This window comes from Prunus persica, chromosome G5 (assembly GCF_000346465.2).
Source record: "Prunus persica cultivar Lovell chromosome G5, Prunus_persica_NCBIv2, whole genome shotgun sequence".
Classification (NCBI taxonomy): Eukaryota; Viridiplantae; Streptophyta; class Magnoliopsida; order Rosales; family Rosaceae; genus Prunus; species Prunus persica.
In genome coordinates, this window is record NC_034013.1 from 11,184,401 (window position 1) to 11,199,848 (window position 15,448).

At 37.8% G+C, this 15,448-nt stretch overlaps 2 protein-coding genes, 1 long non-coding RNA gene and 1 pseudogene across 3 annotated transcripts; 2 read left to right on the forward strand and 2 right to left on the reverse strand.

Annotated features, from left to right (window-relative positions):
- LOC18775728 (probable polygalacturonase) lies at positions 1,816-4,814 on the forward strand. Its single transcript, XM_007209908.2, has 6 exons — positions 1,816-2,133; positions 2,374-2,712; positions 3,130-3,250; positions 3,364-3,538; positions 3,695-3,765; positions 3,983-4,814. Exons 1-6 carry the CDS (start codon positions 2,101-2,103, stop codon positions 4,690-4,692), a joined length of 1,449 nt encoding a protein of 482 aa, XP_007209970.1. The 5' UTR covers positions 1,816-2,100; the 3' UTR covers positions 4,693-4,814.
- On the reverse strand, positions 5,097-9,297 carry LOC18776794 (mitogen-activated protein kinase 4). Its single transcript, XM_007209193.2, has 6 exons — positions 8,775-9,297; positions 7,969-8,098; positions 7,399-7,536; positions 6,538-6,870; positions 5,637-5,820; positions 5,097-5,536 (listed from the first exon to the last, which is right to left on the reverse strand). The coding sequence occupies exons 1-6, from the start codon at positions 8,945-8,947 to the stop codon at positions 5,364-5,366; spliced, it is 1,131 nt and encodes a 376-aa protein (XP_007209255.1). The 5' UTR covers positions 8,948-9,297; the 3' UTR covers positions 5,097-5,363.
- On the forward strand, positions 10,707-13,602 carry LOC18776122 (annotated as a pseudogene).
- LOC109949074 lies at positions 13,787-15,027 on the reverse strand. Its single transcript, XR_002271536.1, has 3 exons — positions 14,617-15,027; positions 14,309-14,402; positions 13,787-14,029 (listed from the first exon to the last, which is right to left on the reverse strand). It is a non-coding gene; the product is annotated as an uncharacterized LOC109949074 (long non-coding RNA).

Below are 15,448 nucleotides of genomic sequence, written 5' to 3' on the forward strand. Positions count from 1 at the left end.
GTCGTTGGGCTTTCACACGTGGGCAACCCGCTCTGATACCATGAAGGAAGTTGAGGTTCCACCCCAAAACCAATTGGCAATGGGGGGAGTAACCCAACTCCTTATAAGCCCTTGCTAGGTTTCTCAACTTTCCAATGTGGGACTCTTTACCTTCACATTCTCACATATTTAACAAATTAATAATGTATGTTTTTATCTTGCAATTATCTTCTATTCCCCAAACAAAACAGCTCAATTATTACTAACCTGACTAGCCACCACCTTAATAACTAAGATCAAATTTATCACAACTGCGAATATTACAAACTTGGGTTAGGAGGTCATCAGTCTTGCAAATTTTCCACTTGTCTTGTTTTGTGGAAATAGGCAACAAGTGGGCCAACAACAGGCTTATTTGGGTTGTCCAAACTGAGCTTACTTGACCTTGGATTTGTCAAAGTCTCTTCACAAATTAAGCCCAATCTTCAGTTTCTTCTCACATTTTTGGTCCATGATAGCGTATAAAGGAGAGATTATGGAAAAACTACAAGCAGGATCACCCAGCCCACAAAACCTGGAAAATTTTCACATGTTATAATATGATTGAACGACGGTAGATACACTTCTCATAACATGAAGTAAGTGATAATATTGTGTGACGATTACACAAAAAAATTAAGTACACAAAGACCATATGCATGTTTATTGAACAATTTATCCTCTTTATGTTTAACATAAATATACATAAACCTTAGTTTTCTGATCATAAAACAAGATTCTGAATTGCAATAAATAGTTTAGGAACAGAGAAAAGTGGGTGGTGGGTGCATATGCAGATTGTGATAACATCAAAGAAAGAAGGCTTGGTTTGGCTTCCCTCTTTCCCTCCACTAATTGAGCAATGCCCGTGAAAAGCTGGCCACGTTGCTCAAAGTCACGGGTGGATAAATGACAAGGTACTGTGAAACTGTGGACCCCCAATCAACACCACACATCATAATCAGCCAAAATTAACTTCTTTTCTTTATGCTCCAAAGTCATAGTGGGTGTCATATTACATATCAACGAAGCACTATCCATAACCACCGCAGATGACCTCACCTTTGCCATTTTATTATGGGATACCAAATTTTCTCAGATTCGATTGTTCAAATGACCATTCCTTCACAAGAAATTAGAAGATATCAATTTATAATCAATGGTGCATTGTCAATGTATTTTGTTAATGTTTTCGTCAATACTGTGTGGACATTAGACTACTATATAGATAACAATAACGCTACGAACATCAACTTGTATATCAACTTTTTGTTACCAACTAATGTAGTATATGAAGACTTAGGGTTCTCTCAAATGTCACAAGGTGAGGGCAACATTGACTTCCTAGTGTTTCAAGATTGTCGCCAATCTAAGGGCTACAAAATAACAAGGTAGATAAACAAACTTTCTCTAGAGGGAGAGAGAAGAGGATGAAATTCTACACATAAATAACAAGGGAAAAAGTGGAGATGCTTTCTATAGTGCGCACTAGGCATTCTTTGTGTTAGTGCTTTTTCCACATTGACACCATCGTTAGACTATCATACATATCCTCCAGCTCTAGAAGTTTTATGGAAAATTTGCTTCCACTTCTTTCTATATTGAAACTGACCATGTGAACACCAAACAATGATGCCCTCAAGTTTCTTATTGGATCACATGTCTTTTAATCTGATGCAGCAAAATCCAAAGCTTGCTTGTTATATCTTTTAGTTGTGATTAATTTGTCAATCAAATCATGGTTATTACAATAAATTATGGCCAAACTTAAGTAACATATGCATATAAAAGGCTTTGGTTAAGGCACGGCTAAGGGTATCTTTAAGTTTTCAAAAAATAACAATAAAAATAAAAATATTAAACATTCTCAAAGAATGATACTTTGACAAAGATACAAGCTTTGGGGTGAAAAGGGTAAACTAACTTTATCATCTCCATCCATTTTGCTCTGCATTCAAACAAGTCTCAGAAAAAAAAAAGTACACAAACTGCAACTTATAAGTTATATATATATATATACACACACTTCATTTTGCAACAAACCAAAAGACAAGGTTTGAGCAACTACCATTGTTTTGTATAATGAAGTTGTGGAAGACTCCCCTGACATCTCAGGTAAGCTGTCTTCTCCATTAATCTTCCTCCCCTCTCAACTCTACATACTGTTTTTAATGCACCCATAAAAGCATTGCTCTTTGGCAGTTTTGTTACATGAACTTTTCTCTCTTATTTTTCTTGTTGAATTTACCCTATTGGGTCTGCTTGCTTCATCCAGAAACCAAAAAAAATGCAGGCAATAATTACAGAAACTCTATTTTTTGTTTTTCGTTTTTTTCTTTTCTTTCTATGTTGCAGTTATCTGAGATGGTGATGGCAATAGTTGTCGTGGTTTTATTGGCCACAACAAAAGGAGTTAAAAGCCGCAAGGCCCGGGAAGATTTAGACTACTTTGAGTACTGCGCCATGAGTTGCAGAGCCCACAGTGCTTCCTTGGCAGAGTTTGGAGGAGTTGGTGATGGAAGCACATCAAACACCAAGGCTTTTCAGGCTGCCATCAATCATCTCAGTCAGTATCAATCTGATGGTGGGGCACAGCTCTTTGTTCCTCCTGGTAAATGGTTAACTGGCAGCTTCAACCTCACCAGCCATTTCACCCTCTATCTCCATAAAGATGCAGTTCTTCTTGCTTCTCAGGTTAGAAATTTTGATGGACAATCTCTCTTAACACAAATGGATGGTTGTTTACATTTGGGTCTTTGTAAATGAAACTAAATCCAAAGGGGTAGAAGAAAAATGCATTCTTGTTGTGATCAGAATCATTTTTATTTGAAGGAAGAATTGAAAATTGAAAATTGAAAAATAAAAATAAAAAACAGAGCAAATCCGTGACAGCATGCAGGACAGATGTGCAGAGAGAGTCAAATCCAAAAATAACCTTCCAACCACATGTTATTTTTCAAACTAAAGTGGTTGTTGTAAGATTTTTTAGGTCATCATTTTTGTGTAGCATATGTTCTAGATGTTCTGATGCACCTACTGTGCATGATGATGAACATGTTTTGAACTTTTTTTGGTTTTTTTTTCTTTCTTGTATTTTCACAATTTTTCTAGGAGGAGAGTGAATGGCCGGTGATCGAACCACTTCCATCGTATGGTCGAGGGAGGGACACGGACGGTGGGAGATTCATCAGTCTGATATTTGGAACCAATCTCACTGACGTTGTAGTAACAGGTAATTATCAAGCATGTAATGTGATTAAGTTATGCGATTAAAGTTGTTGTAGAGTTCTTTACCAAAAAAAAGTTGTTGTAGAGTTGCTAACACTAGGTACATTTTGATATTAGGGGACAATGGCACCATTGACGGTCAAGGTGAATTATGGTGGCAAAAATTCAAGAAGGGAGAGTTAAAATACACCCGACCGTACCTGATCGAAATCATGTATTCTGAAAATATCCAAATTTCCAATCTCACTTTGATTAATTCTCCATCATGGAACGTCCATCCTGTTTACAGCAGGTTCCTTTCTCCATCTCTGCCTCTTTTTCTTCTCTCTTTTGTCAGTAAAAGAAGTAAAAAGCATCAAATTTGCTGCGGCAGCATGCATGAAACAAATTGTGTAACTCATAAAGTTTGATCCTTTTGAATTCTAAGATTTGTTGTAATAAAATGCAGCAATGTTCTTGTTCAAGGCATTACAATTCTTGCACCAGTGACATCTCCAAACACAGATGGGATCAACCCAGGTAAGCATAATGTGTTTCATATACACTAGTTTCTTGCTTATCTACACAAAATTTAAGGCACACTTTGCTGTCAAAAATAGTAGAAGTGCTTTTGAATTGCTAATATAAAACTATGTTTTCAAAAGTTACTATTGCCAACTGCTAACTTTTACTCTAATATAGTTTTCCCATAATTATCATGCATATAATAAAGTTGATTTTGGTTTATCTTGTGTAGATTCTTGCACAAATACCAAAATTGAAGACTGCTACATTGTCTCTGGGGATGATTGTATAGCAGTAAAGAGTGGTTGGGATCAGTATGGTATTGCTTTTGGGATGCCAACTAAGCAGCTTGTGATCAGACGGCTCACATGCATTTCTCCATTCAGTGCTGTGATTGCACTTGGGAGTGAGATGTCTGGTGGGATCCAAGATGTGAGGGCAGAGAATATTCTGGCCATTGATTCAGAATCAGGAGTTAGGATCAAAACTGCTGTGGGAAGAGGAGGCTTTGTGAAAGACATATATGTGAGAGGGGTGACTATGAAAACCATGAAATGGGCATTTTGGATGACAGGAAACTATGGATCACATGCAGACAATGGCTATGATCCTAATGCTCTTCCTGTGATCCAGAATATAAATTATCATGACATGGTTGCTGAGAATGTAACAATGGCAGCTAAGCTGGAGGGAATACCTGGTGATCCATTTACCGGAATTTGCATATCGAACGTTACGATTACACTGGCAAAGAAGGCCAAGAAATTGCCATGGAATTGCACTGATGTTGCTGGGATTTCAAGTGGTGTGGTTCCTCAGGCATGTGGGCTTCTGGTAGACCAGGGGCCAAGTAATGTTGCAGCATGTAATTTTCCAGAAGAGAGCCTGCCAATTGATAATGTTCAAGTTCAGGTGTGCTCTTACAGGAGGAAGCACTTGTGATAGATTGAAACATCCTTGTCTAGGAATTTGTTTCCCATGAACAATGATCGATTATATTACAAAATTTTATTTAAAACAATCGAGAAAAACAATTTGAAAAGTTAAATCGACTGCTTGATGCATGAGACGTGGCATATTTTTAGGTTCCTAACCACAAAATGATTTATTGAAAAGAACAGATGAAACATTTCTAGCCAAAAATACAACAATGGATTATATATCATACCTCAATTTCCAGAGAGACTCTGTCAATGTACACCCTCATGGTGAGACGATTATTTTCTTATGCAGAAACAAGTTCTCAAAACAAGGAGCAACAAAAACATCATCATGATAAACAAAATAATAAAACCAGATTAGAAGCGAATAAAGATCTAAAATGTGCAAGATTTAAAAAAATAGAAACAAGAAAACAGCTCTTCAAATCTATTGATTTTATATGATGTGAATAGAAAAATTCCATAACCAAGTCAGTACAACATCCAGAATTTTTGTGCCAAGCTCTAAATTATTTTCCCCAACCTCACTTCAATATTGCCTTGAAGCCTTAACAAATAACAACCATTCGCACATAAGTTACAGAGGAGTGGTGATTGATGATACATTTGTTACAAGGGGGGAAGTTCTTCATAATACATATATATCTACAGCCCAAGCAAACGCATTTTCCTTTAGTGGGTTGGATCTGGATTGAACTTCACTGTTTCTCTCCAGATGAGCTCTTTGATGTGCTCTTCAGTGCAGGATGGTTGCTCAAAATCAAAATGGAAGGGCCTGGCACAGACGGGCTCATCATTGTTATCATGAAGGGAAGACAAGTATGGGTGACAAAGTGCCTCGTCAACTGCAAACAGATTAAAAACAGAAATCAGGAAAAATGGACTCATAATATGATTCTCTACTTTGAAATGAAACTCTTGAAAATTTGGACCCATTTCTCATACCACTAATGCGTCTATTGGGATCAAACACGAGCATTTTCTCTAGCAAATCCACAGCCCCAGGAGACATATTAGGGAATCTGGCAGCAAATTGTTGCCTCCGGAATAGTGGAAGCTGTTTTACATATCTTCGGGTATTATCGCTTCGAAGAAACCCAAGGCTAGCATCATCAGGTGAACCTATTAACTTTAAACAAAAAGAACAATAACACATTATGTTCCATGTACACTTACAAGAATGAACATATAAAGGACTTTCGAATAAATAATAAATAAGGATACGATATAAAAATGGTAAATTATTATAGTACAGGAGACTAATTAAGAGGGTCCAAGCACCATGTGAGATGATATGAACCAAAAGCATGTCACGACTATATTAGTACTATCAGTTTGACAATGTACATGATAATCTGTAGAACATATTGACAACTAATCTTTTACCATGATATCTTAGCACAAATTAACAGCCTATTGACATCAGAACTCAGGGAGGAACGCACAAAGCTAGCATTTCCTGAAGGCTACAATCGCTGACCTAGTTGTCAGACAATTATTAATGACGAAGATACCCAGGAATCAGAAGAAACTCCGGTGGTTTGCACTATGGTGGTACCTGTGGGTGCCCATTATGAAATATGTCAACTGAACTTGGTCTAGGCACTTTCTTTACCCAGCCACCTAGGTAATCAGGTGTGAATCCTTGCTCAAATGTTATGATTGGACAGGTATTCTCCAGAGAGTGGGAAATTTAGGAGAGAGAAAGGGGTTGGAGACTGGAGGCAACTATCAAAACAGGTTGGCCATCCAGTTAATCTAACAAATGTCAACCATACATCAAATGAAAAACTAAAAGCATGCTTAATTAAATTTTAAGTTCATTTTGAAGTTCCAAAAGTAGTACCTCTGTGATAAGCCTCAGCTGATGGACATAATCTTTCCCAGGAAACAAAGGTTCTCTGGTCATGATTTCGCCAAGTATGCAACCAACAGACCAGATATCAATTGCAGCAGTGTACTCTGAACAATTAAGTAGCAACTCTGGTGCTCGATACCAACGAGTGACAACATACTCAGTCATGAAATCTGTCTCAGTTGTTGTTCTTGCTAGTCCAAAATCTCCGATTTTAAGGTCGCAGTTAGCATTAAGAAACAAATTACTTGGCTTCAGATCACGGTGCAAGACATGGGCTGAATGCACATATTTTAGTCCTCGTAACAGCTGATACAGAAAGTACTGCATAGGATACACAAAATATCAATCTCATGTATGACTTTAAACCCAAGCAAAGTAATGAAACCAGGTCGCAATATTATGAATTCTAAACAATATCTGAAACAAAGGGTCGCAATTTGATATTTCTTTATGAAAAAGCTGAGAAAAAAGTTACAAGAATAAAAATATTTAATAACACTTCAATTAATATGTTTTGAAACGACTTTTTTTTCCTTTAAGATTAACAATAATCACAAATATTTAGTTTTACATGAATTCTCTTCAAGTTCAAGGTATTTGTATATAAGGTTCCATCTACCTCTTTTATTAAAAAATAAAAGTTCATATTCATCAAACTTACGAATCATGCCACTTAAAAACCTATAAGAACAGAGGAAAAAAAAAAGTAATAGATTATATTATTAAGATCTCCCATGTAATCAAAGTATGCAAAAAGAAAAAAAGCAAAGAACCACAGTACATTGATAATTTAACTATATAATTACAATGACAAGGTAAGAAGCCCCAGTGATCTTATTGGTGCCAAACCTGACAATGATCATCTGTTAGTGGTTGGTCAGACCGAATGATCTGATGAAGATCGGTATCCATTAGTTCATAAACAATGTATACGTCATTGAAGGTCTCTTTTTTTGGTGGTCGTACAATGTCCTTGATGGAAATAACCTGTGAAGGGAATTAAGGAGCTGTAATTCTGAAGAGACCCAAATAGAAAGAGTAATATATGCAGTACAACAGAAGGCCAAACCAGGTCTGGAATAGATAGTCATTAAAGAAAAACAAAACTATTTGCCATAAATGACTGATGGTGGGGTGCTGGTAGGAGACTTGGCATAGACTGCCCACCCCTTCTACAAGCTAACACGAGAAAAGGCAGAAAATAACAGAATGCTGAAAAATAGTTTTCAGCGAAAACCCAGCAAGACAACAATAAGATGCTAAACCCATCATATATTGAAGATGCAGTAATGTATCCGGAAGAATCATTAACGACGTACCAATATCAGCTGTCCTGTCTTAAGCTTGCTTTCAAGTTTCTTCCAAAGTAAAAGACTTGCTTTCATGTTTTGTTATATTACTCTTAGATATAAAACTTACATTTTCATGGTCCATGTGGCGAAGAAGCTTGATTTCTCTTAAGGTCCTTTTGGCATCTATTATATTGTCAAATGCATTACCAATCTTCTTAATTGCAACTTCCTCATGTGTGTCTGCATTGACAGCCGCACTGAAAAGAAAGAAATTGTGTTATCCACCACACTGTATCCCAAAAATCATACTTGTCAAGAAAAAGAAACCATAAGGAAACGCTTTCCTCAGTATTTCAAGCAGTCTTCTAGGCTAATCTGCTCTTCACAACACATGATGAGCAGAAGCAAGGCATGAAACCACGCATACCAACTTCATGAACAGCAAAAAAACAATTGCAAAGAATAGATGCCTAATCCAAAAGGAGTGGCTAATAAGCATCAGCTATATTCAAGAAACCAGATCTGCTGTATGTTAGCATTTGTAACCAAATTGATATAAAACCAATACACACACAGAAAACAAAATAACAGTATAATAAATTATTGAACCTGTTATGTACAATAAAATGCCCCTCCATTGAGATATCAAATGATTTCAACAACAAAGTACGAATTCTATACAGAGTTCCTTCTTACTCCATTTTAGGCATGTTTTCTACAATATTATCTTGAATATCATCCGGATAAAGGAATATCACTCAAATTACTCAACAGACCAAACTCAACATAAAGACATTGAAACCAATTCTAAAGTAAAGCAAAATATATAGATAGAAATGTCAACAAAACTAAACAAAAGTAGAAATATAAAATTAAAAGTGCCCCACATAGCAAAAGAAGCTAAAGATCAATTTTTGAACGTAGAAAGCTTACCAGACAATGCCATATGCACCTCTACCAATAGGCCTAATGGGAGGCACGTACTTGCTAGAAACCTCAAACAAGTTCCCAAACACATTGTACTGCGCGTATCGACCACCATGGGTGAGCACCCTTTTGATTTTAGCATCCGTTGAAGAAGCAGAGCTCGACTCTTTGGCAGCCATGTTCAAACTTCAAACTTGAAACCAAGCAAAGGAAGCTTTTTTCTTTTAAGGGTTCAGAAACCCTGAAGTGGGTGTTTGGGGCTTTAATGGTGCCCGTGATTCTCGACCAAATTCAGCAGAGCATAGTAGGTGATTTTGGATAACAAGTAATGGGTTTTGTGTGAAACTGTGAATGCAATGCAATGCAAAGCTATCTGCTTTACACTTTACCAGAGAGCTTTTGAGCTTTTGATCTGCAAATGGTTTGCAAAATCCGTGACTTTTGAATGAGACTTTTCCTGTTTTCAAAATGGTTTTGATCACGAAATAAGGAAGAAAAAAAGAAATAAAATAAAATAAAATTTGGGTATTTGGTACACGCATGAATGCATCATCAAGCACACGCGTCTCTCTTGACTCTGACCAAAAGCCTAGCAGTGGCACACACACCTGGAAGGAAGGCCTGATTGCTTGCGACATGTCGTATGTAAGTCTGGTCATCTACCCTAGACAAGACGTAGTGGAACTTGCCTGTTTTTTCTTTCTTAGACTTGACTTGGAATTATTTTCTGGATGACTTACAATATTTAACAAGTTTGAAGCAATGGGAATTGGAAACTGTTCTTTGCCAGTGTTCAAAATTTTTCCATTTTCACATTCATATTCAAATTTCTGACCCTTTCAATGTTTCCAGGGGATAATATTCCCTCACTCCAAGTCCCCCACGAACTTTTAAAATGATTGGTATTGTAGTTCCTCTCAAACTTTTGTTTTAGGTTCCACTATCACCAACTACCCATGATATACAATGATGGGTTGGTTTATTAATTGCAAATATGGACAAAAAAAAACTCTTTTGGGGCAAGAATAACCTTTGAGCTTACTGTCAGTAATAGTGATGCATTGAACTCAAAGATGAAAGATCACCATCAGTTCAATGAATTGTCACAGATTCTTCATGTATTTGATTTCATGTGCAGAGACAAAAAGGGCTCTGTCTGCCTGTTGTAGTGAAGGCTTCTTTTCCTGGCTACCCACAGCAACACTGTGTTTGGGCTTTGAGTTCATCAGCTGGCCTCCAGAAACATATGATGTAAGCCTGTATGTGAGGGCTTTGGGTTTCTATGGGCTAAGTCTTGTCATTTGTTCCTGGGCCTATGCCTCCAGGAAGCCTTGAAAAGGAGAGGAACTTGATTGGAGGTAACTGTTGGAGTTGGGTCTTTGGTAGAGAATGGCATTTGGAATTTTGATTTTGTAGGAAACATTTGTGCTCTCATAAGTGTTTTTGCATTTTGCAAAGACGTGTTGAAATATTTATTAGAAGTTCAAGTGCTGTCTAAGTTCCTCACAGAGTATGGACTTTTGTAAAATGCCTTCGTGTGTTACAGATATTTCTGAATAAGCACATGCTCTAAAAAAACGTTTCATGAACACTATTAAATTTTTATGTCAAACGTTATTCGAAGTTATTTTAATTATAAAAACTGTTCTTAGGTCTTCCAAAAACAATCACAAACAGTCAATGCCACTAAACAGAAAAATCGAAGGAACCCTCTCACTGCTGCACCTTGTCCTCCTAGATCCATCTTCAATCATGGTAATATGAAATTTGCAAAAGGGCATAGCACAATTAGATGAAATACGCAAACGGGCAATGGATTTTTTAAAAGTTTGCAGTCATATCCTCTGTTACTTTTATTTTACCGCACTATACAGATAAAGATGTTAAGAATATCACGCATTAAGCTTCAGAATGCCACGTACAGCAGCAGATCACAGCTGTAGCAAAATGAGCCCCCAAGTGTCAAAAAATCTGCATGAAGAGGAAGTAACAGTCTAGGTCACTTTGAAGAGCCAAAAATATTGATCCACCTCATTCACGACCGACTCACTTGTTACAATTCCTTTTGGAACTTTGTTGGGTCGGCAAAGAAGCCACAAGAACCTCCTCAGTCAAACCCTCAACACTATAAAATGAAACCCAATTACCAGCACAGAAAAAATAAAAAGTACACACTGCAAATTTGTCGTTCTGTTCTGTGTACGTGTAATATTCATGGCTGAAGAAGTTGCCATGGCAGACACTGAGACCTTTGCTTTCCAGGCAGAAATCAACCAGCTTTTGAGTTTGATCATCAACACCTTTTACAACAACAAGAAGATCTTCCTTCATGAGCTCATCAGCAATGCCTCTGATGCATTGGACAAGATTCGGTTCGAGAGCTTGACTGACAAGCGCAAGCTCGATTCTCAGCCTGAGCTTGTTATTAGGAATGTCCCTGACAAGTCCAACAGGACCCTCTCCATCATTGACACTGGCATTGGCATGACCAAATCAGGTGCATACAACATCACTTGCATTTTAAGTTATTTGATTTTTTTTTTAATACAAACAATATTGGAGGAGGGGGAATCGAACTTAGGACCTCAAGTGCAGAGACAATGCTTTTAACCTTTTGAGCTACAATTGAACACTGATACTAGGTAGGGTCACCAAATTCATTTACCAATTAAACAAAATTTGATTAAACAAAGAAAATTTGGTGACTTGCAGTACCGTTAGTTGAATTGTTTAAATTATTTAGAGGTTTGGATTTGAAATAATTGCTGGGTTTTTTTCTTCTTTTTGTTGGGTGTAATTTGTGTTAGATTTAGTAAACAACTTGGGGACAATTGCAAGGTCTGGGACAAAGGAGTTTATGGAGGCATTGCAGGCAGGGGCTGATGTGAGCATGATTGGGCAATTTGGTGTGGGTTTCTACTCTGCAGAGGGAGATTGTGACCACAAAGCACAATGATGATGAGCAGTATGTGTGGGAGTCTCAGGCTGGTGGTTCTTTCACCATCAGAAAGGATGTTGATGGAGAACCACTTGGTAGAGGAACCACGGTCACTCTCTTCCTCAAGGAAGACCAGTTGGAATTCTTGGAAGAGAGGAAGCTCAAGAAGCTGGTCAAGAAGCACTCTGAGTTCATAAGCTACCTTATTTATTTACAGGTTGAGAAGATTGTTGAGAAAGAGATCAATGATGATGAGCATGAAGATGGTGGGGAGGCTAAGAAGAAAGAAGGGGAGGGGGAGGTTGAGGAGGTGGATGAGGAGAAGGACAAAGAAGGGAGGCCCAAGAAGAAGAAGGTTAAAGAGGTGAGAAATGAGTGGGAGCTCATCAACAAGCAGAAGCCAATTTGGCTGAGGAAGCCTGAGGAGGTTTCAAAAGAGGAGTATGCTTTTTTCTACAAGAGCCTCACCAATGATTGGGAGGACCCTCTTGCTTGGAAGCACTTCTCTGTTGAGGGCCAGCTTGAATTCACAGCCATTCTCTTTGTTCCTAAAAGAGCCCCCTTTGACCTCTTTGACACAAGGAAGAAGATGAGCGATATCAAGCTATATGTGAGGAGGGTGTTTATCATGGACAACTGTGAGGAGCTCATGCCCAAGTACCTTGTGTTTGTGAAGGGTGTTGTGGATTTGGATGATCTGCCACTTAACATTTCTCGTGAAATGCTGCAGCAGAACAAGATTCTCAAGGTTATTAGGAAGAATCTGGTGAAGAAGTGCATTGAGTTGTTCAATGAGATTGCAGAGAATAAAGAGGACTATCTCAAGTTTTATGAGGCTTTCTCTAAGAACCTCAAGTTGGGTATCCATGAGGACAACCAGAACAGGGGTAAGTTGGCTGATTTGCTCAGGTACCACTCCACAAAGAGTGGTGATGAGATGACCAGCTTGAAGCACTATGTCACAAGGATGAAGGAGGGCTAAAAAGAAATATACTACATAACTGGTGAGAGCAAGAAGGCAGTTGAGAAGTTGCCCTTCTTGGAGAGGCTCAAGAAGAAAAGGTATGAAGTGATCTTTATGGTTAATGTCATTGATGAGTATGTTGTTGGGCAACTGAAAGAGTATGATGGGAAGAAGCCTGTCTCTGCAACCAAGGAAGGGCTCAAGCTCGAGGATGAATCGAAGGAAGAGAAGAGGAAGGAGGAGGAGAAGAAACAGTTATTTGAGAACCTGTGCAAGACAATGAAGGACATTCTTAGGGATAGAGTAGAGAAGGTGGTGGTGTCTGATAGAATTGTGGATTCACCTTGCTGCTTGGTGACTGGAGAATACCGGTGGACAGCCAACATGGAGAGGATCATGAAGGCTCAGGCATTGAGGGACAACAGCATGAGTAGTTACATGGCTAGCAGGAAGATAATGGAGATCAACCCTGACAATGGCATAGTAAAGGAGCTAAGGAAGAGGGCTGATGTCAATAAGAATGACAAGTCGGTGAAGGATCTCGTGCTGCTGCTCTATGAGACTGCTCTCTTGACTTCTGGCTTCAGCCTTGATGATCCCAACACAATTGCAGGGAGGATTTACAGGATGCTGAAACTGGGTCTGAGAATTGATGATGATGATCCCAGACTGGATGACGATGTCGACGTGCCACCATTGGAGGAGAATTAGATGAAGGAAGTTGACTAAAAAGTGGTGCCTTTGTGACACTAGAAACTTCTGCAGGCAGTTCGCTTCAGTCAACAAGTATGGATAGAAAAGTAGACTAGGTTTCTTTTCATGTCGTGTAGTGTATATCAACTTTTGGTGATTCGATTCTTGGTTTTGGTTTTAAACTTGTGGATGTTCGATGATAACTCCTTATCCTGTACGTATTCTAATAAAGACTTGCTTCATACTCAAATCACAATATTTTTTTGGCAACTCGACACTCGAATACATCAAACAATAGAATTTCGTTTTGAAATACCATGACAAAAACTATGACAAGCTACTAAAGATTGCACAAAAATGAGGGTCAAAATAGTAGGAAAATAATTATTAAACATTATCTAAGAAATTTCTCAACGACATATATAGATGACTGATAACATAAATTTTGCAAAGTGCGATTCAAAGGTCATGTAGAATAAAAACAAACATCTAATACAATCCCAAGACTACTGCAGATAGTCAAACAAAACTTGTAATCTGTTTTTAAATGCAAACTTAGGAAACCAAATGCTGTCTAAGTAAACCATTTCCTTAAGACAGACCAGAGCTCGCTGGGCCAGCTCCACCGGATCCACCAGCACTACGACCAAAGCCAGGCCTACTACCCTGATATTTCAGAAGCAAGAAGCAGAAAAGTTAAGAGATACATTATATTTCTGAAGTGAGAAATTCTTCTCATCAAACAACACATTTAAGTGGGCAGTATATAAGTGTGTCAAGTCCTCAGTAACAAGGTAAATGGGATCAAATAGAATACAATTCCAAAATGCCAAGATGAATAGAATATCATCGACATGCAATTGATCTCCAACCCAATAAACGGTAAAAACACATAGAACCTAAATGAGAAATATCAAACAAATTACTTGACAACAGAAACATTACCCAAAAGAAGGTCTGTAATCAGCAGGTGCTCCACCCTTGTCACCAAAATCACCCCCTGATGCAAAGAGGACTTGAACCGTACCCATCTTATCAGCTAAACCAAATAACAAAAACCAACAATTTGAATAGCCATTTACAATTAGAACAAAGAACATATAAATCCTTTAAATGAGAACAAAGTTACAAGTCGCGACCATATGTTATTCAAATAATCAAAACTCAATTTCGTAAAACACTCAAAGAAACAATCCCAATAACATAAATCAAAAGATCCAATAACCAATAAAGAAGATGAAACAATCATTTACCGTGGGCGGTCACCAGATGGGCCCAAAGGGGGACTAGGAGGCTTGGCCTGCTTCTTTAGAGTTGCAGGGACAATCTCAGATGAGAGATTGAGGTAGTTTCTCAAAAACTCAAACCATCATTAGTCAGGTACCAGTAGTAATGCATCCAAGCGAAAGTTTCTCTCACATACTCCTTGGACTTGAAGCTCTACACCAGCTTAATCATCTGCAGATTTGGCACATCCATTTCTATGTGTTTTGCCAAGTTATAGTCCTCTGCATAGCACACTCCCTCTGTTCAAATTAACTTCAAGAAAGGGTTAATCGTTTTATTAGTCTCTGATCTTAGATATGAATAAAAAATTAAAAAACTAAAAAATTAAAATTAAACTCTCACTCTCCCCTTCTAACCTGATTTCTACTCCCCAAACTTGATTTTTATTTTATTTTATTGTTATTTTAAGGATATGATTTTTTATTCTTTTTTTTTTTACATAAAAATATCATTTTGCCCATGCATTTAACAAAAAAAGTTAACAAAATTGACGGCATGACCATTTGTCCTAACGAAAGTGAAGTTAAAGGACCACGGGAACCATTTTAGAAATTGAGGTACTCAAATGCAAATTGGGTCTAAGTTTAGGGACTAATAAAATTATTAACCCCTTCAAAAAATTTTAACAAAACATGGAGGGTTTGGGCCAAAGAATTGTAGGCTGGGGTGAAAATGGGTTAAAACCTCAAGTTTGGAGTAAGCCAAAAATAATTTTCAAGTCCAATATTTCCAATTAGGAAGGCTAAGCTAGTGTAGCCCATGAATAGGCTTGGGCCAACAAAAGCCCATTGGGTCCAC

Bases quoted from the DNA above. Each gene is read 5' to 3' on its own strand.
- LOC18775728 (XM_007209908.2), top strand. From the start codon at position 2,101: ATGAAGTTGTGGAAGACTCCCCTGACATCTCAG. The intron at 3,251-3,363 runs GTAATTATCAAG...TTTTGATATTAG, and splicing joins CACTGACGTTGTAGTAACAG to GGGACAATGGCACCATTGAC. The intron at 3,766-3,982 runs GTAAGCATAATG...TATCTTGTGTAG, and splicing joins CACAGATGGGATCAACCCAG to ATTCTTGCACAAATACCAAA.
- LOC18776794 (XM_007209193.2), bottom strand. From the start codon at position 8,947: ATGGCTGCCAAAGAGTCGAGCTCTGCTTCTTCAACGGATGCTAAAATC. The intron at 8,099-8,774 runs GTAAGCTTTCTA...CTTTCTTTTCAG, and splicing joins GGTGCATATGGCATTGTCTG to TGCGGCTGTCAATGCAGACA. The intron at 5,537-5,636 runs GTATGAGAAATG...ATCTGTTTGCAG, and splicing joins TCCCAATAGACGCATTAGTG to TTGACGAGGCACTTTGTCAC.